This window comes from Rhinoderma darwinii, chromosome 2 (assembly GCF_050947455.1).
Source record: "Rhinoderma darwinii isolate aRhiDar2 chromosome 2, aRhiDar2.hap1, whole genome shotgun sequence".
NCBI classification, from domain to species: domain Eukaryota; kingdom Metazoa; phylum Chordata; class Amphibia; order Anura; family Rhinodermatidae; genus Rhinoderma; species Rhinoderma darwinii.
In genome coordinates, this window is record NC_134688.1 from 42,807,445 (window position 1) to 42,832,098 (window position 24,654).

Consider the following 24,654-nt stretch of genomic DNA (forward strand, 5'->3'; position numbering starts at 1 on the left):
CCTTATATGAAACACAAAACACAAGCGGGTATGTATGTAGGGAAAAAAAATAGTACCATAGAATAACTATGTATATAACGAACATATATTTTATTTAGAGTAAGTACACCACATGAATAATTAAAAACATTTAAAACAGCATAAAAATGCTAAACAACATCTCTATGGGGGAGCCACCCTGATATGTGGCACACAATAAAGATCCCCACTCACCCACCTAAACCCCTCAATATGCGTTCCAGTATATGAGCATAAGTGGAAAATGTTTCTTCAAACCAGCATATTGTCGTCCTGAACCTGGAGGGGAAAAGGGGACTGAAAGCCCCACGCATATTGCCACAAAGTGGCTTCCTCAGGGGTTAGTTTGCCCCCCCCTCCGGGAGCCTTGGACTCCGGGCAGCCTTCCAAACCGCCCAAATTATAATCCGGCACTCTCACTTACTAATGTGTTGTCTTCAGCTGAATTTGTTCTGTAAGCCAGTCTCCCATTCAGTCACATAACATTGTTCCTGGTGTTTATCTCCCGCTTGTGTGATGCTCCATGCACTGAACTCGTAGTTATCTCCCATCTCCCCCACCCTGGAGTGTACAGGGATGCCACACATCACATGTCTCTTATCGCCACTGCTTCCGTCACTCCCCTCTCTGGAAGTATCATGTTTCACATGCTGGGCAGCAGATAGTTCAGAGCTGTGTCTCAAGAGCAGACTGACAGTAATTTTAGCTCTAGGGCATGCAGGTAGCTGTAAATAAAGGCAATGTCTGTAAGAGGGGAGAGGAATCCTAGGTACTGTAGTCCTTCACATTGTTAATCCCACCCCCAGCATGCCCTAATAAAATGAAAACAAGGGTGCTGCACAGAGCTGAGTAACATAATTAAAATGAAAAATAACTACTTTGAAGCGATGGTGGCAGCATCTGGTGATTATTCAAACAAATACAAGTACTTTTCTGTGTTTTTCATAAGCTTGGAAACCCCCTTTAAAGGCATCAGTAGACAGGGTGCATTATCTGGCACCCTATATATCACAGAGAAGAGGCTGCTGAAATTTTCTGTTTGATATAACAAAATTATGTTTAGAAATTGCACATTGACATGCTTCAAAATTATTAAACCATTATCAATCATTTTATTTCTGTTGTTTTTTTATTCAATACATTTTTATTGGGATTTTGTATTAAAGTACAAATATACCCCAAACCCTAATCCCATAAACATCGTCCTGTTATAAAAGTTGACCGGAAATACAATATGCAATGTCAGAGTAGTCCATATGCACTTATACACTATAATGTATCCAGTGATCCAAATGAGCATAAAATAATTTATAACCGATAGAGACATAAACCTTTTATCGTGCTAACCCCTTTCCTTAATATAATCGCTAGAATCTGACATATTTACCCAAATCATAACTATCCCACAATTCAGGTCAAAATATTCCTCTTCCCCCAAGAGCCCAACGGCCAAGCTCCAGGCATTTAGACAATCCACGTATGGACCAAGGTACTATTTTTAAATAAGACCCATCCGGAATCTCATCAATTCTCTGGACAACAAATGAGATGCATCAAGCCACGGTCCCCATACTTTTTTCCAGCTTAGCCAGTGTGCCTCTTTTTTTGTACACGCCCTTCTCTAAATTAATCAACCAATTAATTTTGGCAATAAATTCTTGTCTAGTATGTCTATGTTCAGCCAGCCAGTGTTGAGCTATCAATTTGCTTGCCATGTATAATATTTTAGCTACTGCCAGCTTAACGGTCTCCGAGGTCATCAGGTCTTCAACATATCCCAACACACAAGCAAGCGGACTTAATTCAACAGTTACGTGGAAAAACTTCACTTCTAAGGATCACGACCTCTCCCCAGAAACTCTCCAGCTCCCTACAGGACCAAAACGTATGAAGCATGCCCGCAGAAACAGCCTCACACCAGGGACAAAGCGAGTCAGGTTTCACACCGATATCATACAGGAATGTTGGTGTTTTATATACCTTGTGTACCAGGTATAAGTGGGACAATCTGTGAGCTTCACTCAGGGATAGTTTTGGTACCATCTCCAATATTTCTTCCCAATATATATCTTCCAATGGCCCTATTTCTGCCTTCCACCACTTTTACACCAGGTATTTAGCCAATACCAACTGCAAAAATGCTTTATAAAGTCTAGACTAAACTCCCGCCGAGAGCCCCGTGTTTTCTATAGTAGTGATAATTGCGTTATTTTATTTCTGTTTTTAATGCCTTGAGCTCTTTAGCCTGTCATAGGAAACTCATCTATGTAGCTGTTTGAAGTACTTAAATTAGTTTGATATACTTTATGAAACACTAGAAACTCTCAAGAATTTACCTGAAGTGCCGTTAAGAAACTATTGATTTACTGCCTGACAGCTACGGCATTTTATATAGCAGGATGTCCTTAGTGACCAGTCTTTCTAAAATTAATCAAAACATTTGGTGGCAAACAAAATTGGCACTGCTCACAATGCACTCTTCTATATCTTTGCCACATTAATCAGATTTATTGTTAAAATATATATCAGTGATCCCTGGACTTTATTATAGTAGATCAATCCACAATCGATCCCTGGTCTACATTACAGAAGATCAATCCACCACTGATCTCTGGTCTTCATTACCGTGGAGTAGATCAATCCACTACTAATTACCTGGTCCTTATTACAGTAGATCAATCCACCACTGATCCGTGTTCTTCATTACAGTATATCATCCTACCACTGATCCCTGATCTTCATTACCGTAGATTAGATCAATCCACCACTAATCCCTGGTCCTTATTACAGTAGATCAACCCACCACTAATCCCTGGTCTTCATTACCGTGGAGTAGATCAACCCACCACTAATCCCTGGTCCTTATTACAGTAGATCAATCCACCACTGATCTCTGGTCTTCATTACCGTGGAGTAGATCAACCCACCACTAATCCCTGGTCCTTATTACAGTAGATCAATCCACCACTAATCCCTGGCCCTTATTACAGTAGATCAATCCACCACTGATCCCTGTTTTTCATTACAGTAGATCAATCCACCACTGAGCCCTGGTCTTTATTACAGTAGATCAATCCACCACTGATCCCTGGTCTTTATTACAGGAGATTAACCCACCACTGATGAAGACATTCTTCCTATATAGTAGAATTCGTCCTAACATCTTCGCACCTTTCCTTTATGACTATGTATATTTGCAATTTTTTTAATTTTTTTTCCACATGTGTCTCCACAAAAGTAACACATTCATGAAGCAATTCAGTTGTTAACCTCCTCTGGTTGGACAGAACGGTTTTAGCAAAGTATTTCTACTAAAACATAAAAGTAAATGTTCCCATGACAGTCATGTTCCTTTTTCATCTGTAGGAAAATCAGCAGAATGTCTTTACTAAACAAGCAATTTGTCAGTCAAGTTTTGTTCTACTTCAGAGGCGTATTTTTGTCCATAAGGGGGCAGTATTATACCATTTACTACTATAAGAGAAAAACAATGATCAGTTCCCTTGCCCCACATTCTAAGTGCATTACTCACCAGGGGGCGACAGTGAGCTCAAGAGAAAGCAAATCCCCTAAGAGTAAAGTTCAGAATTTAAAAGCTATTTTGCAAAATAATTTATTTCTAGTTCTTTATTATTGAATACAGGGTCGTTTACTGCACCAGTGATGCTATAAATGTGACTGGAAATGGTCTTAAAGTAGGTTTTGTTATCTGTACAAGACTTGAGAAAGCTGAGAATGTATAAAGCTGTCATCTTTACATAGGCAGCTTATGACAGCCCTGCAGCCTTCCTGTCGTAGGCTGATATTTACATATTGCTGACGATGTGCATTTTTTTTTCCGTTCCTCAACACAAACATTAAAATGAGACCAGAACTGACAAAGACAAATTTTAGAGACTCTAACACTGTGAGAAAGCCGTAATGGTTTGTCAGCATAAAACTCAAGTGGCGGAGAAATAAATTTGGCTGCGGACCTAAAAAGCAATAAATGTGACACTGGAGCGTAGTTTGCTGCATAAGGAGAATTTTCTCAAATATTCTTGAGGCATAAGTATGTCTATGATGGCATTTAATGGAGGCTCATCCTTCTTTTATACATAGAGTGTGATGAGAATGTTTTTTTCTATTCTCATTGGCAGGGCCGGGATGATCTGAGACAAGACGCGGTGATGCAGCAGGTGTTCCAGATGTGTAATACGCTATTACAGAGGGATAGTGAGACCAGGAAGAGAAAGCTATCCATCCGCAGATACAAGGTGAATGACCAATGAAATTATTGGGAGCCGACCTCTCATCTACTACCATCTGCGTGACGTCCTAAACGTTGCTACAGTAACACAAGATGTTCTGTCAAAATATGGCTGATCCTGGGGACTGTGGCTGATATTGGGGACTATGACTGTATGGGTCGACTGTTTTTTTTTTTTTTTAAGCATACATTTAGTCCATAAGGCTTCTCTATAGACAAGGATACATCCATAAATCGCTATCGCTGTGTCCCATGTATCCCTTCCATTATGAACCTGTATATAAACCTCTTCGATCCGTGCTCATCTTGGGCCTCGTCTATCAAAACTATCTACTGAAAACTTGCCTTGTTGCACATTGCAACCAATTACACTGCAGCTTTTATATTTCCATAGCACTTTGAGAATTGGTCGCTGAGCTCTTCTGATTGGTTGCGGTTGACAACAAGGCAGTTTTGATGAATGAGGCCCAGGAATGAAGGGTGGCATTTACATTTTTTTTAAAGGTTTCTTTTTTTTGTAAATGGGTTTCACCATCAAAATTTTCCTTTTTTTTTTTTTTTTTTTTTTTTTTTGAAATCTCGTTTTTTAAGCAACTGTTCGGTCTCCGAATTATGGGCCAAATACTCACCTCCCTTGTGTTACCTTGCAGTTCTTCTTCCGCTCCCGGCTTTAGCACAGAGCTGGCGAGCAGACGCTGGTGAGTGATGTCACCAGCTGTATCTGCCCACTCAGTTCTCATAGATTATGCTGACATCTATTACAGGTGTCGGCACAGTCTTAGACTACACGTTTGCCCCCATATTGCCAGAGGAGAAAAGTGGTAGTCTGACAGTCACAACATCGTGTGTCGCCATGACCACTGCTGGGTTTAAGGTGGTATCTCCCAGTTGCTGGCGCAATCATAGGGGAATTACGATGTCAGTGTTGAATACAGCTATCCATCCACAACTCCTTTAAACAGCTTCATTAAGAGGTCGGAGCTCCATCTTTCTGCTATGGTGCTTTGATGTCTTGTTCCCCCAGGTGAATAATTGTAACTTGGCAGTCCCTGGCCACCACTAGGGGGCCTCTTCTGTATTCAGCTCCTATAAATTGATGTAACATTGTATTCCTTACTTTTTCTTTGTTTTCAGGTGGTTCCACTATCTCAGAGGAGCGGTGTACTGGAATGGTGCTTCGGTACAGTCCCCATTGGTGAATATTTGGTAAATGCAGAAGATGGCGCACACAAACGTTACCGGCCCGGTGACTTCAGTAGTTTACAATGTCAGAAGAGAATGATGGTTAGTTCTTGTTGTAAATTCTATATAAATAATGTATATAATTCATTTTCCTTGATACATTTTGCGTAGCACTGCTAGATCAAAATGGTGTAGTGTGAGGCTGCATACAACATTTACTTACACTCAATGCTGACTTTCCCTGGCTATGTAAGTGGCTGTGAGTCATGTCATCTACCGAAGAGAGAAGGAAATGTTTTAAATATTATCATAAATATGACTGGAAAAGATGATCATTATCAATTACTCTTATTATCCTTATACCTATTATATGTGTGTTACTAAAGCAATCTGTGTTCCATCCGTCAAAACACACTGAGCAAATATCTATGATGATATATGACCAAAGCCTGAGGCTGCACTACTGAGAGACTCTAATGACAACACATCCTCTTCTGATTTCTCTGTGTTATCACTAATACTCCATACTGATCCAAATCACCATTCACATCAGTGTCCTCATATATATACACACACATAAAAGCCACTATTCAAGCCTGATAGAATGTAGATGTTGATTATAAATCCACACAAGTTCTCTGTACTGGACAGAAAACACAAGAATGACATAAGGCTCTATTTACATGTGCGTCGTGGCTTTGTCTTCATAATAGAAGCTACAACAATGTGCCGGATTAAATGTATGTTTGTAATGGGGTCCGTCAGGGTTCCGTTGTGGTTTCTGTTATTTTGACACCAAGGATAGCACTCGCCGTCAAATTTGCAAAGCGAGCCTCCAACGGCAGTGTGAACATCGCCTTACCATCAGAATCTCTCAGTAGTAACATCAATACAGATGTAAGATATTAAAAGCTTTTTTGTATTTTTAAGGTACACTAAATTTTTTCTTATCGGTGTAACATTAACCCCTTCCCGACATTTGCCAAAGTCTGGTAGGGGAAGCATGGAGCGGGCTCACAGAGTGAACCCGCTCCATACGATGCCGGTGTCAGCTGTTTGTTACAGCTGACACTTCAGAGTAACTAGCGGCATCGCGCTTAAGCGCGATCCCGCTCGTTTAACTCGTTAAATGCTGCAGTCAATATCGACCTCAGCATTTAAATCGTTAGAAAGAGGGGGGTGACCCCCTCTAACAGCTCATCGCGCCCCCCGCAACGCAATCGTGGGGGGGGGCGATGGTTGCTATGGCTGCCTGGGGGCCTAATGAAGCCCCCCAGGTCCGCCATCTTTGTGCACCTATTAAGCTCTGCAGTTGCCTGTCAGAATCACGATATACTGCAATACAGATCGCTGGTTGAAGTCCCCTAGGGGGACTAATAAAAAAAAGTAAAAATGAGTTAAATAAAGTTTGGGGTTTTTTTGTGTAAAAAAATAAAATAAAAATCTTAAAAGTTCAAAAAAAAACCCTTTTCCCATTTTCGCCCTAGAGCATAGTAAAAAATAAATAAAATAAACATAATTGGTATCGCCGCATCCGTAAAAGTCTGAACTATTACAATATATCATTATTTAACCTGCACGGTGAACGCCATAAAAAAAAAAATTGTAAACGCCAGAATCTCTATTTTTTTGGTCACCTAATCTCCCACAAAAAAATGAAATAAAAAGTGATCAAACCGTGGTATTATTAAAAACTACAGCTTATCCCGCAAAAAATAAGCCCTCATACCACTTAATCGACGGAAAAATAAAAAAGTTATGGCTCTCGGAATTTGGCGACACAAAATAAATTCTTTTTTTACACTTAGGTTTTTACTTGTAAAAGTAGTAAAATATAGAAAAAACGATATATATTTGGTATCGCCGTAATCGTATTGACCCACAGAATAAAGTTAACATGTTGTTTTAATTGCACAGTGAATTCAGTAAAAACGGCACGCAAAAAACCATGGAGGAATCCCTGTTTTTTTTCATTTTCTACCCCACAAATAATTTTTTCCCGTTTCCTAGTACATTATATGGCAAAATAAATGGTGCTACGAAAAACTACAACTCATCCCGCAAAAATCAAGCTCTCATAGTCCTATATCGACGGAAAAATAAAGACGTTATGGCTCTTGAAAGGTGGGGAGGGAAAAACGAAAATGAAAATCTGAAAAAGGGCTGCGGCGGGAAGTGGTTAAGTTGAAAAAAATGTAAAAAAAAAATTTTTTTTGTAGGAAGTCCAAAGAGCACGATTTGAAGATAAGTATCAAGTATTCCTAGACATCTCTGAACATTTTCGGCCGGTCTTCCGCTATTTCTGTATGGAGAAATTTTTAGATCCTGCTATTTGGTTTGAGAAGCGGTTGGCTTACACACGCAGTGTAGCTACATCATCCATAGGTAAGGTGTCCCCATATTTAGATGTACGCAGGCGATATCACACCATGATCCCTGGCATAAGAAAGGCGATGGATACATATCATTGTTGGTTTTGTTTTCAGTTGGCTACATTGTTGGACTTGGAGACAGACATGTGCAGAACATTCTCATCGATGAGGAGACCGCGGAGCTTGTTCACATAGATTTGGGTTAGTAACCAAGCATGTAAACCGCTCTGCAAAAACGCATGTGTTTTGCATTTAGTATGAAAACTTCAGCAAATTGCAGTCAAAACGCATGTGGGTTTTCTGTGCCATTTTCAGACGTGCTGCAAAACGACATTGTATGAATGCACCTTTATAGGACAACCTACTGAGTATCATGGAAGCAATTCGTAGCAGGGTTAATATCTTATAGGAGTCTTGTTTGATAGAGACAACCCCGTCCATAGGCCCTTACCCTCCTTTACAAGCCAGAACAGAGAACCCCTCTGGCAGACCCGGGCCGTCCATGCACAGCAATTCACTTGAATGGCGGGCATGTAATTCTACATTTCCCCTGCAGGAGAAGCGAGTGGGCAGACATGACCCCTGGCAATAGCATCTGATCACTGGAGGTTAGAAAAGCCAGACCCACGGTGATCAGCTGATCATCACGCCAATTTGTTTTTAAAAAGGGATTGTCTTGGTGAGAGAACTCCTTTATTTAAGCAATCGGTCCCGTTTCATCATCCAATATTTTCCAAGCAATGTATGTCACCAAAGATGTCAATAGGAACAAGCCGTATAATCAGGGCTTCTATGGGAGGCAAAATTATTAGAGATAAAAACGTAGAACTATTTTACTTCGTTTCAGTCATTCGATAGCTGTAGTTGTAGTATTTGACTACGGTCATCGAGAATGTCCTATATTGTTTGTTACATGTTATAAACCTGTCTCTGGTCACATGCACATGATGCATATTATGTGCGGATTTGCCACGGAAATCCGCAGCGCAATACAGTACCAGCAAAGTAAATGAGATTTCAAGTCCTCTCATTTACACGTTGCAGAATTTTTCTGCATGAAAATTGACCTGCAGTGTGTATTTAAAAATCCACAGCATGTCTATCTATCTTGTGTATTTGTCTCAGAATTGTATCTGAAAAGTTTATTTAAGAAAAACGCAACAAAATCCGCAGCACTAAATCTGCATTAAAGAGACATTAAGTACGGATTTTCCTTGCAGAATTAACTGCAGTTTTCATGCAGATTTTCCGCATTAAATTACACAATGTGCACATGTAGCCTCAAACTTGTCAAATGCACAAAAAACTGGGCCTTCGTGCCCTTCATCTACGTCATTAACAAGGAATACCTGTAAAGACATACGTTATATGGTTGTCCTGTCATAAGAAATTGATGGCATATCCTCAGGATAGGCCATCAATAACTGATCGGTGGGGGTTCTGACTCGTGGCACCCCTGCCGATCAGCTTTGAAGGGGCAGAGGTGCTTCTGCTCGTACTGTGAATCGCCTCCACTCTTGCAGTGGCGGTTCACAGTATTACAGCCTTCTCCCATTCAAGTGAATAAAAGAAGCCTGTAATAGTGTGAACCACCACTACAAGTGTCAGTGATTGACAGTACGAGCAGTGACCGTATTGAAGAGGAAGCAGCTGAGCATGAGCATTGTGGCCCCTTTGAAACATCTAATCGGCGGGGGTTCCGTGAGTCGGACCCCCACCAATCAGATATTGATGGCCTATCCTGAGGATAGGCCATCAATTTCTTATGACTGGAAAACCCCTTTTTAATGTGTGTACTATTCTTATTTTCTTATTTATTTATTGTCCATAAAAAGACATTTGCAAATAAAACAAATGTATTAAGAGTTGTCCCAGTATCTAAAATTATCACCTGTCCTCAGACCCCCATCGATCAGAAAATTAATCAAATTATTATTGATTTTGGGACAACCCCTTTACGAGGTATGCGTCTCTTAATAGATTAAGCGCATCTCACTCCAGCGGGCTTCTGTTTAAAACTGGAGTATGAAACTCCAATCTTAGTAAGTCGTCCCCCCCCCCCCCTCTGTTTTCAACTCTCTGACAAGCCCTTTAATAGGCAGTGTTTTTAGACACATGTTCGAAAAATGAACAGATACTGAAGGATTCCTTGGTTGGAAGGGATCTTTACATTTATGGTTGTCTATTGCTTGACTTGCATAACGAAGTGAACATCTGTGCTGATTTTATGCTTGAATAAGCAGGCCATGCTCTATGCCTCAGAATTAACTTTCATTGGTAAGTGACGATCAGTCCTCTTTCTATATATAATTGCTGATGTCAATCCGTGATTAGTCTTCTTATTTCTGCTCCTTCTAGCAAGGAGCCATCCGTATTGTTTCAGAGCCAACATGTAACTAAACACGCAACCATTGAACTTTAGGCCTAGCCCTAGGATTACACTGAGTCTTTCTGTAGTGCTAATGGTTGATTTTAACGCTTGAGTGACAGCTGCAGTCCACAAGATTGCACGCAACTCAAAGTATTCATTTGGACTGCAGCTGTAGCTCAATAGTTAGCGCCACAAAAATTCTCAGTGGGAGGAATCAAAAACAATCCTGCTTGTTTCTTTTCTTGTTTTCCCCTACTTGCACAGAGGCCTAGTCTTGTTTGTATGCACATTCAGAGCTACACCACCCATGAGGCAAGAACTTATCCTCGGGCAGTACTCCTTCCCTGACTACAGGTGTCAGCATTTAGACAGATATACAGTCCATACTTGCATTTTCCCATCTTCAATTTTGTTGACGGAGCGAGTGCCATTTTACTCATCACCCCAGGCGGATAAAAGACCAGAAGCAACCCTGTGCATAGGTAACTTGACAGACAAGTGTCCTGATAGAAGAATCTTACTTATTGTTTTGTAGGTGTTGCTTTCGAGCAAGGAAAAATCCTTCCAACTCCTGAGACGGTTCCTTTCCGTTTAACGCGGGACATTGTGGATGGCATGGGCATTACTGGAGTAGAGGGTGTTTTCAGAAGGTATCCAATACTCATCATGATGTAATAAGTTGTCTTATTCTAACATTTGAACCCATATTTAATCTCGAATATTTCTTCAAGTGTTTCCCAAAGTTCACGCTTCCAATTGTACTGTTGATGAAACACGATATATCGATGATGTTCCCCAACTTTATTATTATAATCAGCAATGTTTTTAGGTTAACTTTACGTTTTGGTCTTAATTTCTCCATCGTAGATGCTGTGAGAAGACCATGGAAGTTATGAGAAGGTCTCAAGATGCCCTGCTGACCATTGTTGAGGTACGTCTGAGCTCTCGCAATAGCTGGTTTCTGTAGAATCGTACAACAGTCTCGTTGTAAAAAATAAACTGGAGTTGTCTAAGAGCTGTCCCTTTGTTTGCATAGACCTAAACATACACTCTTGAGCCATCTGAGCATGCAATCAAAGGACGTTTTGTCTAATGTCTATGGCTTACATTTTATATTTGGAATATTAAAACACGAGAGATTTACATAGACGTTGAGTTATTGTGTTTTTCATTGAAGTCTCTTATTCTAAGTATCTACTCTGACACACAACTCACTTTAAAGTGAGTCTCCAATTTTAACATCATGTTTTTTTCAGGTTCAAAATTCTGTGCTGATTATTTTCTTTCATGATTTTTATAGCGATGGAACCTTTGTTTCTCTGACACAGAACTGCCAAATCCTCAGAATATAAATAGATTTGAAGGTAACATTCTGGCTATTGCAGCCACCACTAGAGGGAGCTAAGGCGCTGACTGCATACTGTTATACATTGAACTCAATAATAACACAGTATGTAGTAAGCTCCCATGCTCCCTCCAGTGGTGGCTGCATGCAGCCAAAATGTTATTTTTTTTATATCTATGTCTATGTAGTTCGGAATATAGATATCTGAATCAGAAAAACAGAGCTCTAATCGCTATAAAGATATATTAAGAAATTTATCACAACAAAATTTTGAACCTATTTAGATAAACAAAATGGTATTTAAGGGTGAACGTTAACTTTAAGGCCAGTTTCACTTGGCCGCAATAACATTTTTGATTCTGGGAAAGGCCCATAACATCTGGACCTCTATGTGGTTTTATTGAACCGAACTTAGATCTCTACAGTAATCTGGAAATTCTAAATTCGGTTCAGTATAACTAAGGGGGTTCAGGGGTTGCAGCCGTGTAAAATTGGCCAAAATGTACATTTTTCATTACAGCGCTTCCGATTGTTTGCTATCTGCAGTGCCATTTTTCTTTCTATCAGTTTTTATAATATGTGATACGTTTTTATTTTTTGTCAGGTCCTGCTCTATGACCCCTTGTTTGATTGGACTATGAATCCTCTGAAAGCGCTCTATCTGCAGCAGGATGAAGCAGAGCTCAATGCAACATTACCAGAGGATCCAGAGTGTAACCGGAACAGCAGGTACTGTAACCTAACTAGTCAAGACTTGGAGGACATTGAGTTTATATGTTTTGTATTCAGGCATCTAGATCTCATATGTATGTGTCACTAGCCCCACCATTCATCACTACATTTACCTGGGATCCATATATAAATTATAAGAGTCAAATTTAAAAGTAGACCCATATATCAGCCCAGATGATGCCACCCGGTGTCACTACTTATTTTCCAGGAGCTATTCAGATATATCATTACATACTTATTGTATTTTATATTGGTTTTGTGAAAGCACATGGCTACCTCTTAGTAATACACAAGAAATGGCCACTTGCAGGGCGGGATCTTCTATCGGGCACAAGAGGCACATAAGCAGCCTCTGGGAAAGGTGGCCTGGTCCTCGGGGTCAGGACTGAATTATAGTTCGTGCAGTGGGGAGTTGGTGCAGTAGTCTCTCTTGGTTGTACTGCTCGATGTTATTTCTGGTCAAATGTTGGGTATTCGTGGATTGCTATAACAGTATATGATGGGAATACCCCTTTAATCGGTATCAATGTAATATAACATTCTATTATGGGAATACTTCTTTGAAACTTGCTGCTGCTTTAGAATGGTGGGCAGACAGACATTCACCAGTTGTACCCACCCGCACCATTCACTAGACTGTGCTGACGTCTAAGGAGCAAAGCGATTGCCAACCCGCATGCACAATTCTGTTAAGGAAAGTATGAGAAGGCCGACTATGGCCATCCAGCACTGAGATCATCTCTAAAGTGACTGCCACACTGTACAGGAATTGCACTGCGAGTACCATAGAAATGTTCAATACATATATTTTTTTTTAAACTCGTTTTATTAAAAGTAACTGTCAGAGTCAAACCATCACATACATCAGGAGAACATTATACATTCAATAGTACATATGTCAGAAGAATCAATATATACAAAGGGATTACTCGCAGGTATCCATCATATTAACCCGTGGTTCGCAGACCACACATACATAATACAGGATTATCAAGTCAATCCAACCCGGCTTTTATTACAGTACATCATGAGAATAAGAATACTCCCGCATTTCAATATTCTACCACAACGCCCCAATCCTCTCGTACATCATACATTGAAGCACCTGGACGTGTCATCCTCCCGATTCTTTTACCCTCTCCCACCCCCAGCTTGTGCCAGAGCAGCTGTTAGCCCTTGGACTGTACAGTGAGTGAGATTCGATGAGCACCAACCTTCCCAGATCAGATCAAATTTAGCTGGTTTTCCCCGGTGTTTATACACTATTTTCTCAAATGGAAGCATGTCATTGACCAGTTTACGCCATTGCGCTACTGTCGGAGTCCTATCCGCCATCCATCTCATGGCCACCGCCTTTCTTGCCATAAATAGTGTTTCTCTGAGAAAGATCCTCTCATATATTGACCATTGCTCCTCATTTAGCAGACCCAGTAAACACACCTCCGGCCTGCAAGTTATCGTCCTCCCCATCACTGCCGTTAATAATGCAACCACCTCCTCCCAAAAGCGAAGAATCCAATGACAACCCCACATTAGGTGTATAAAGTCTGCCCGCATCTCTCCACACCTATGACATTGTGAGGACTCCGTTCTTCCCATACGATGTAACTTTACGGGCGTTAAATAACATTGGTGGATGATGAACAGTTGCACTAGTTTATTATTTGCAGCTGGTGAAACCAGCAGATGGGAGCCCTGCGCCTCCCTCCATTCCTCCGCTGTGAGTTGAGGAATTAATGCACGCCACCTATCCTCCGCCCCCAGGGGCTCCATTCGCATTTTAGCCTCCATTAGAAAAGAATAAATTTGGGAAACAACACCCCTTGTAAACGGCGTGCTCAGCCTCACCACCAAGTCACAGCTAGAGTATGTCACGGAGTTCAATGGGAATTGTGCTAATAGAGCATGATGAAGCTGTATGCAATATAATTCATCCCCTGGCGGTATATTAAATGCTGCCCGAATCTCACTCACCGACATAACCAACCCTTCTTCCGTTAGCAGTTGTGACATAGCAACTACCTCTCTAGAGGACCAGTAACGTTTCCCCACCAACCCATGCAGATGGGAAAAGCTCGGATTATCCCACAGCGGGCTCTCCGCCACCACCCCCACACAACCCGGTAGATCTTTAGCCTGTTGCCAGACTCGTCTAGCCAACTTATGTAAGGGTAACAGGGAACGGTGTCTGAAATCATGCGGCTCCAGTATCGGCCACAAAGTTTTTAAGCCCAGTACCCGGGCTAGATGACACTCAGCATTAGTCTTTAGGGGGGGGGGGGGAGACCCAAGAGATCAAGTACCTGAGCTGACCCGCCAAGTAATATAGAAAAACATCCGGTAACGCAGCCCCAGCCTCATCTTTAGGTCTTTGTAGAATCGACAGTTTGAGTTTAGATCTCCCCCCCCCCCCCCCCCACACAAACGGCGCGAACAACGAGTTTATTATTTTAAAGAACCTTTTAGGCACCAACACATCCATGTGCTCCAACACATACAAGAACTTTGGCAATACTATCATTTTTAATAGATTGACATCGTCCTGCCACTGACAAAGGCAGGCTTTTCCACACCTGTATTTTGTCCCTTAGATACGTGACCAAGGGTGCTACATTTAACCCATACGATCTAGAGCTATCTCTAGCAATATTAATCCCCAGGTACTTGAACTCTGATCTTACTGGCAGTCGGCAAAATTGGGTGCCCCATCCACAGTTATCCTGCCTCAAAGGCATCAGATACGATTTAGACCAATTAATTAGTAACCCTGAGTATCTTCCAAAAACGTTAATGAGGGAAATGGCCCTGGGAAGGGTGGCATTGGGGTTCGCCATGAACAACGCCATATCGTCCGCATATAACCCTATCCGGTCCTCTCTGTCCCCTATTCTAATTCCCATATATGCAGGATCCCTCCTGATGTTAAGAGCCAGTGGTTCAATGGCCAATACGAAGAGAAGTGGCGAAAGTGGGCACCCCTGCCTCGTGCCCCTATGGAGGCCAAAGGAAGGGGACAGGGCCCCATTCACCAACACCTGCGCTCGTGGAGATTTATACAACAAGGAAACCCAATTAATAAATCCTTCCCCAAACCCAAATCTTCGCAGCACTGCCAGCAGATAAGGCCATTCTACCGAGTCAAATGCCTTTGCCGCGTCCAGAGATGCCACCGCCCAGTCCTGCTGCTCCTCCCATCCAATCTGCGCCACCACCTGTACCCGCCTGATATTCTCTGAGGTCGACTTGCCAGGTATAAAGCCGCACTGGTCTGAATGGATGATCTCTTTTATCACTCTGCAGAGCCTGTTAGCTAACATCTTAGTCAAGATTTTTTAATCCACTGTCAGCAGCGAGATCGGTCTATATGAACCACATTCATCTGATTTTTTGTCTGGCTTCAGCAACACAATAATGGTGGCATCACACATGGATTCCGGAAGAGCAGAATTCCGATAGCTGTGTTCAAACAGGGCCAGCAATTGGGGGGCCAGCAGCTCTCCATACTGTAGATATACCTCCAGGGGAATACCATCCGGCCCTGAAGCCTTCCCCTTAGCCAATGAAGCCATTCCCTCCAAAATCTCATCTACCGTAAATGGAGCCTCAAGCGATGCCACCCCCTCCGCTGTCAATGTAGGAAAAGATATTCCATCCAAGTAGCTCTCCATCTCCTCCATCCTATAATCAACTTTTGAAGCATACAGCTGATCATAAAACTGTGTAAATTGCTCGAGAATCTCTCCCGGGGAGGTGTAAATCCTATCTCCAGGCCCCGCTATACCCATCACCGGGGGGATCTAGAACTGTTCCGTACCATATGTGCCAGAATTTTACCCGATTGGTTGCCCAATTCAAAATGAGATTGTTTGCTAAAGAATAAACTACGCGATGTCTTATCCCTCAGGACCTGTAGATACTGTCTACCCAAATCCAGCCATGCATTCCGGTTAGCTGGTGTGGGATCCTGAACAAATGCCCCTTCCGCCTGTGAACATTGATATGCTAAGTCCTCCTCCTGCAGGGCGGAAGCTCGTTTTACATAGGATATGGAGGATCGGAGACACCCCCTTAAATAGGCCTTGAGGGTATCCCACACCAGTGATCGATTCTCCATCTGAGCATGCGCTTCTATAAATATTGATAACTGTTCCGGTATGCGATCATTCTGTTGGATGAGCTGAAGCCAAAACGGGTGTATTTTACCCATCCCCCTTCTGCCTACCTGTGGCCTTTTTAATGTCAATAAGATCGGGCTATGATCCGAGATCCCCCTCTGTAAATGATCCACTGAGTCTACCTCCTGGAAAACCGCATGTGATCCAAATATATAATCAATTCTGGACAGCGCGTTGTATTGCGAGGTGTGACATGTAAACTCTCTGATCCCTTCATGTGTCACCCTCCACAAGTCTATCCATCCCATTTCCTTTACCAGCAGGCTCAACTGTGTGGGGCTTCCAGGACCTCTACTCCCATTCCCCTGCAGTCTATCTATACCTGGGTCCATAACCAAGTTGAGATCCCCCATCATGATCACTCGAACCCCCGGGTGTGCTGATACAAATCGGACGGCTTCCTGGATTATTGCCATTGAGGCTGGTGGAGGATTATACACCCCCAAGATCACATATGGGCAGTCATCTAGGACCGCATGTAAAAAAATGTACCGCCCTTTCCGGATCCACATTGGATTGTAGCAATTTCCAACGGAGCTCTGCGTGCACTAAGATGGCCACCCCTCTGGAGTACGAAGTGTGCGAAGCATGTCCCGCCCACTGTACCCAGGGCTTATTCAGACTCGACACAGTGTCCGGTGTCATGTGTGTTTCTTGTAGACACGTTATATGTGGACGCTGTCCCCGCACAGTATCGAATATCATATGCCTCTTTTCAGGAGACCCCATTCCCCGGACATTCCAGGACATTAACCGTAATCCTGCCATTTCATACTGTTAACACATATTGGAGCACCATTGCCCTGGAGCCTATCCCCCAACCCCTGAGTGACAATTATCCCAGTCCCGTATACAGTACCCTCCATGACTCGTAGGTGTGCAATATCAAAGCCGTTTTCTGCGGTAATGTGAGTTGACTCAATATCCTTCATAACACCTTCAAAAACAAACATTGCTCAACAGGAGCTAACCTTTGTAGCCTATACTCTAGGGGGTAGTTTCTACGGCTAGCGTATTTCTGCCGTAAATACACTATCTGTATAGGTGTAGCATATCCCCGAGCCAGCATCCCCAGGTATTTATAAAGACATTTTAATACCTGACGCATAATATCGGTCCCCCATCCCTTCTATTTAGAACATATAAGGATGATACTATGGGGTTTAAACTGCCCATCTTATAACATGGGCCTCATGCCCCCCATAACATGTTGCAGATAATATGGTACATCATCACATCATTATCTTAGAAGGATACTTTCAACTGGAACTTCTGTAATATAAGCAATATGGGGTATCCATGAGTTCCATATGTCGGACACAACTTCCATCCTGCACAGCCACAGCACTCATCTTCGGGGAGATTGCCTATGCTTTCTCGTAAGCCATTCTTCCGCCTCAGTTGGATCCGTAAAGAATATGGCTCTATCTCCATCCACAACCCTTCAATCTAGCCGGATATGCCATCGAATAAGGAATCTGTAGGTCCCGTAGTCGGCGCTTGATAGGAACATAAGACGCCCTCTGTCTCTGCAAATCAGGAGAAAAATCCGGATATATGGACACAGAAGCATTTTCAAATCGGATCCCTCCGGCCTTCCAAGCTTCCAGCAGAACCGTATCCCGATCTTTGCAGTTCAACATCCGAGCAAGCAGAGGTCTTGGGGGAGCACCCGGAGGTGGTAATCGTGCTGGGACCCTGTGCGCCCTTTCTACCGCATACGCCAGCGAGAATGATGCAGCTGGGAAGGTCTCCTTCAGCCATTTCTCCACAAACTCTCCCGATCTCTGCCCCTCTGCCCTCTCCGGCAACCCCACAATGCGGAGATTATTACGGCGCGATCTATTTTCCAAATCGTCGGCTTTCTGGCGCCACAAATCCACTTTACGGTGCAGATCTTGTATAGCCGCAGGCATATTAGCAGTAAGATCTTCCAAGGCCGAAATCCTGCCCTCCGTCTCCCTCTCCCGCACATTCTGCAGGTCCTGCCTCAATAGGCCCACGTCCACTCTCACCTCATCGATCTTAGCCGTGAGTGTCGTGCGTGTCTCAAGGATGGCTGTCAGCAGCTTATCCGATGCCTCCTGCAGCGTGATTCCCGCATCCTGTTCCGAGGAAACAGAGGTGGATGTCCCTGCCACTGCCGCGGCCTGCACAGCCGAGCACCCGCTTGCGCCATCTTGGATCACCACGCGGGCATATGATTTCAGTTTTTCCGCCGCGTCCATCGCTTTAGGCGGGCTCATCTTTTTTTTGGAAGATGTCCTTCCCTTCCGACGCAGCTGGTAAGGAATTTTGGCAGCTTTCACCGAGTACAGTACCGTCAGGAGGATATAATGCAGGATGCCGGCCCGGAGCTATCGCCACACACGTCCTCTCACATCAGTAGCTGGCCACGCCCCATGTTCAATACATATTTAAGTATCCATCTGATCTGAGTTTTTGGTTTTCTCTTCTCACTGATCATTATATGGACCATAAAAGTCATTACATGATAATAAATCCGGAGCATCCAGTGCTAAATGAAAGCCTTAACATAAATCTATAAAAATACCAGCAATAGCCCAGAAAATCCAGTATGAGGTTGTCGCATGATGAGTCGTAGTGTATTCTGTTCATCTTTTAAGTAAATCTACAAATACTTTGCCTTGTTGAGTTACTGAATGCAGCACACAGCATTCACAGTCGGAGCTGCATTCAGAATTCTGCTGTTTTTCTGTTCGCTCTCAGGCAGCATGGCCTCACATCTCGATTCTGATTCTCTGTCCGTACAGAGCATGTTCTGCTGTGTGGATAATGTGAAATACAATACTTACTTACGACATTAGTCTGAAGTTAAAAATATATATATACTTTTTTCCATATAGTCCAGATTGCAGTGCATTATAGGATCTCCACAGAGCAGTTGTCAGCATGGTGGCGCGGTGGATTTAATGTGGCAGGCAGCAAAGTTCTGAACGCAGCTCTGGATGTGAATGGTGCATAAAGCTGACATTTGATAGCTATTGAACTGCAAAATTACCCAACAATAAATGTAATATATATTTAGATGTAAAATGGCTATAATGGAAACAAAGCCAAGCTGTCCATGTGACGATCATTGTTCACAGGGAACAGGACATCCTGATCCAGAACCGTGTTCCATTGACCTATACGAGGGGAGGTTATTCTAAAATTCTGCACAGGACTTGTAGAGCTCAGCCTTCAATAAATCCTCATTTTTATACATCATATCTGAATAACCATTGTTCTCTCCTTCTTTCCAAGCAACGACACTCAGAGCTTTAATAAAGTGGCGGAACGTGTCCTCCTGCGGCTCCAGGAGAAGCTGAAGGGCGTAGAGGAGGGGACTGTGCTCAATGCAGAAGGACAAGTGAATCTTCTCATCCAGCAGGCCATGGATCCTAAAAATCTCAGCAAGCTCTTCCCTGGCTGGAAAGCCTGGGTGTAATGTTATATCTGTATAATATCCATTCACAAGATGACATCGTGAATGCTCTACTCCATATACTGCAGGCATTTTAAATGACCGGTAAATTAGTTGTCCAAGATTAGAGAAAAAAAGGGAATTTTATTTTGTTGTTGCAAAAACAGCGCCACTGTTGTCTAAGGGCTGTGTGTGGTATTGCAGCTTTACTTGAATGAGGCTGAACTGCAGTACCACACACAACCTATGGATAAGAGGGGCTCTGTTTCTGACAGGTCTTTTTCTGACCTCCATTTCTTCTAACCTGCTAAGAGATGACATTTTACCCAGAAATACTGCTTTCCTTGCTCAAGAAAACCAAAGGAATGCTCTGTTTTCCCTCCACCCCCAAATTCCAACTTCTACTGTGTCCCCCATTTTGAAGATGTATGATAGGTTTATAGGAAGCACGTCCCTATCTCTCTATCTTATATCTATCTAAAAAAATATATATATCTATATGTCTCTACTTAGCATAGGGCAAAGGGGGCAACAGAACGTAGCAAGAGCAGGAGAGAGATCACTGCTTTACAAATCATCATTTTAACAGTGGAACGGAAGACGATCCCTTTACTCTGTCGTTTAAATAAGCGCTTCACACGTTTTTCTGCTGCAATTTTGGTGGAAAATCACAACAAAAATGGTACAAAACCAAAACGTATGAGAAAGCCCTGAGGCTGTAGAAAGTCTCAGATGTTATATAGTGTACATTGCCATAGGTCATTAATATACCGGTATTCCCAGGTTCCAGTATAAAATACCCCCCCCCCCCTCCCCGCGTAGACATCAATTACACAATAATTAACTAGAGTGGTCACTGATGAAGTTTTACTTGGTTTCCAGCTCCATGTATGGATAATATTTATATCTTTTTATAGTTAAAGCATGTATTCCCTAAAAAATTTATGAAATGCTATTCATGGTTTATATCGGTATCTTGTAATGTTGGGTGACAACAGATACGGCCACGAGTCTCGCAGGGGCTGTCACCCAGGTTTCCTAGAATCCTGAATGCCAACTTTGTCTAGTGATGCAGTAATACACCCCCAGCTTCCATGTTATTGGATATGTAGGCTGTTTTGCCGTATAGAAATGAATGTCCGACAGAACCCATCACTGACTGCAGGGGGCGTCATTTTTGCATTTCCTATCTGCAGATTAGAGGGGGGGGGGCAAACATTTTAGAAGCTGAGACAGTTGTTCTGGTGATTTTTTATTTTTAGGTAAACATTTTCATTTCTTTTTTTTTATTGCTCCGATGCATCTACAGTCAATTAAAAAATGAAGCAACTTTGAAAATCTCCTACAGTTTTGTGTCTACAGCTCTTATGCGGACCTATATACCACCATGGTAACAGACTACAAACAAGCTATGTGTAGTCTGATCCTGCAGTCCTCCTTCCATCTGTACCATACTTCTTCACACTATACATTTAATAGGCTAGCAAGAAGTAGGGGACAGAGGGAAGGGAGTTTTACTGCAGGAACAGACTACACAGGGTTTGTTTGTGGTCTGTTACCATAGAGACACATAGGTCTACATGGGAGCTGTAAACACAAAACGGTTTCTTCATTTATCATTAAGTTCATTTTAGAATACTGCATTATGTAGGTAACAAGCCTAATGTCCGTTCTTCGTGTAAAAGAAGGAATCATTTCATTAAAAACATTTCAGTACTGTAGATTTTGTTGATAATAAAAAAAAAAATTGTCAATTACACAATGTCTGAAAATTTGAAATTAGGAAAACCAAGTAGAAGGGTGTTTGACAGACAAACGTGAGGATTTCTCCATTGTCATGTTCAGACTCTCCGGTTCAGATGTGTAATGCTATTCTGCCTCTTCTTCACTGGTAGTCAGTGACAACAATCTCGGTGATGACAACTGTGAGAACTCGTAGGGATCATATGGAGAGCGGATGAATGTTGTTCCTGCAAATTAATTTAAGAATATCGTCCTAAAAAGTCCAAAGGAAATACAGACTTGTTTAAAGTATCAATTGTATGAATTATAGTATATTGTACTTTTAATGTATCGTATTGATATGTATTTCTAGGTATAATGTATGTCCCTTTGATGTATAGGGAAGTAATGGCCTAGTTAGAGAAACGGTTAGCTCAGAACTAATATTTCCATTTTATTTCCCGATTCTCCTTACCGTATTCTGCTGGTTTTGGGAGTTCAGGTTTCATAGCAACCACTTGACTTCCTGTCTGAATGACCACCGTTCAGTACAGTTGACCCCTTAATGCCACACCTTTTTTGGACCTTAAAGGCTATGTACACCTTTTAAAACATTTTTATTATTATTACTATTATTATTATCATTATTATTATTTTAACCCCTTCCCTCTTTAGCCACTTTTGACCTTCCTGACAGCCTCATTTTTCAAATCTGACATGTTTCCCTTTATGTGGTAATAACTTCGGAATGCTTTTACCTAGCCAAGCAGTTCTGAGATTTTCTCGTGACACATTGGGCTTTGTTACTCGTAAAATTTTGTCGATACGTTCAGTATTTAATTATGAAAAACACACAAATTTAGCGAAAAATGACAAAAATTTGCATTTTTATCATTTTAAATGCATCTGTCTGTAAAACCGTTATAACACACAAAATTGTTGCTAATTAACATCCCCATATGTCTACTTTAGTTCGGCATCTTTTTTTGAACGTTACAAGGCGTAGAACTTTAGCAGCAATTTCTCACATTTTCAAGAAAATTTCAAAGGGCTATTTTTACAGGGGGCAGTTCAGTTCTGAAGCGGCTTTGAGGGCCTTATATATTAGAATGTCCCCATAAATCACCCCATTTTAAAAACTTCACCCCTCAAAGTATTCAAAACCGCATTTAAAAAGTTTCTTAAGGCCTCATACACACTTCAGTTATTTTCTTCAGGGTGCTATCCGTTTTTTTTAACTGATAGCACCTTGACACATTTCGTTGTTTTGACGGTTCTGTTCGTCCATTCCGTCAAAAGTAGTGCATGTCCTACTTTTGTCCATCGTTCAGTGACCGTTGGGCCCATTGAAGTCTATGGGTCCGTCAAAAAAACAGACAGCACACGGAAGGCATCCGTTATTCACTGATCCGTTGCTAAGCAACGGCAGGGCGTGCCAAAGTTCCCTGCATTCAACACACAAGAATAAATTTAATGGACCTTTAAAACGGAAGACAAACAGAAGCACAGCATCCATTTAAAACGGATCCACGGAAACCACACGGATGTCACAATGGACACACGGATCAGTTTTAAACGGATGTGAAAACGGTGAAGGATGTGTGCATGAGGCCTAACCCTTTAGGCGTTTCACAAGAATTAGAGTAAAGTAGAGGTGAAATTTACAAATGTCATTTTTTTTTTCTGTAACACAGAGGGTTTTCCAGAGAAACACAACTCAATATTTATTGCCCAGATTCTGCAGTTTTTAGAAATATCCCACATGTGGCCCTAGTGTGCTAATGGACTGAAGCACCGGTCTCAGAAGCAAAGGAGCACCTAGTGGATTTTGGGGCCTCCTTTTTATTTGAATATATTTTAGGCACCATGTCCGGTTAGAAGAGGTCTTGTGATGCCAAAACAAAGGAAACACCCCAAAAACTACCCCATTTTGAAGACTACACCCACAAAAAATTCATCTAGGGGTGTAGTGAGCATTTTGGCCCCACAGGTGTTTCATAGATTTTATTAGAATTTGGATGCAAAAATGAAAAATTACAATTTTTTCCAATAAGAGGTCGTTTTAGCTAAAAAAAAAAAAAAACAACAACAAAAGTTCCATAAGGAATAAAGAAGAAAAAGCCCCCCAACATAGCAACTTCTCCAGAGAATGTAAATACCCCATTTGTGGTCATAACTGCTGCTTGGGCACACGACAGGGCTCAGAAGGGAAAGAGCACCATTTGGCTTTTGGAGTGCAGATTTTGCTGTATTGGTTTCTGGGCGCATTTGCAAAGCCCCATTGGGATCAAAACAGTGGAAACCCCCAGAAGTGACCCCATTTTGGAAACTACACCTAGGTATTCAACTAGGTGTAGAGAGCATGTTAACCCCGCAGGTGCTTTCCAGAAATGAGTGCACTCGATGTTGCAGAGTAAAAATGCCAATGTCTTGAGAGTGAATAGACATCGCCTCCAGCCAGGATGCGATGTCTATTTACCCTCCCGACACTTTGGTAAAGTTTCTGTGGGACTTACTCACACATCAGAGCGTGATTTCGCGAGAGTAGCTCCTCCACGATTGCTGCCTCTGCTGACCAGTGTTTGCCTTGTCCTTGTCTGTAGTTGGTCACACAGCTCTCAGGGGATTTGAGGAAGACACGCTCCTGAGGATCTCCTCTCCAGCTTCCAGACTGGCTCCCAGCCCTACCCTCCTGCAGTCTTAGCTTCCATAGAAGCACTTTTCATTTTTTTCACTAGCAGTAGTACAACTAGATTTTGTAAGTGTAAGCCCCTCTAGTCTCTGCATACAGAGGAGTGACTGTGTGGCCACTATGTCAGAACCTAGAGGTAGAGCCCCTAAGCAGAGAACAGTCATAATTGCCAATTTTGCCTGCTTCTGCTGTAAAGTAGTATTACATTTCAGTATCGCAAATTCTCATCTACGAGTCCCACCGATGGTTCCTTCGGTTTGCAGTCCGATTGAACCACTACCAATTTGTGGCTTTCCAGTTCAGTATGGCAACGGAAGCATGGGTTTTCAGGTTAAATCCTGTCCTCTGTGATGGCCCTTCTTCACTCTC

At 42.2% G+C, this 24,654-nt stretch overlaps 2 protein-coding genes across 3 annotated transcripts in view; one reads left to right on the plus strand and one right to left on the minus strand.

Annotated features, from left to right (window-relative positions):
• The window catches only part of ATM (ATM serine/threonine kinase), a 123,215-nt gene extending 101,947 nt beyond the window's left edge, over window positions 1-21,268 (plus strand). The window contains exons 57-64 of the mRNA XM_075851593.1: window positions 4,158-4,274; window positions 5,402-5,551; window positions 7,669-7,834; window positions 7,936-8,022; window positions 10,728-10,842; window positions 11,060-11,123; window positions 12,142-12,266; window positions 19,712-21,268. Coding sequence (XP_075707708.1) covers window positions 4,158-4,274; window positions 5,402-5,551; window positions 7,669-7,834; window positions 7,936-8,022; window positions 10,728-10,842; window positions 11,060-11,123; window positions 12,142-12,266; window positions 19,712-19,895 — 1,008 coding nt within the window. The 3' untranslated portion in view covers window positions 19,896-21,268. The remainder of the gene's footprint in view (window positions 1-4,157; window positions 4,275-5,401; window positions 5,552-7,668; window positions 7,835-7,935; window positions 8,023-10,727; window positions 10,843-11,059; window positions 11,124-12,141; window positions 12,267-19,711) is intronic.
• Window positions 21,269-21,426: 158 nt separating this feature from the next.
• Window positions 21,427-24,654, minus strand: part of C2H11orf65 (chromosome 2 C11orf65 homolog) — a 110,844-nt gene continuing 107,616 nt past the window's right edge. For both annotated transcript variants that reach the window (XM_075851595.1, XM_075851594.1), the window contains exon 9: window positions 21,427-21,841. In XM_075851595.1, the coding sequence (XP_075707710.1) occupies window positions 21,741-21,841 (101 nt within the window). In that variant the 3' untranslated portion in view covers window positions 21,427-21,740. The remainder of the gene's footprint in view (window positions 21,842-24,654) is intronic.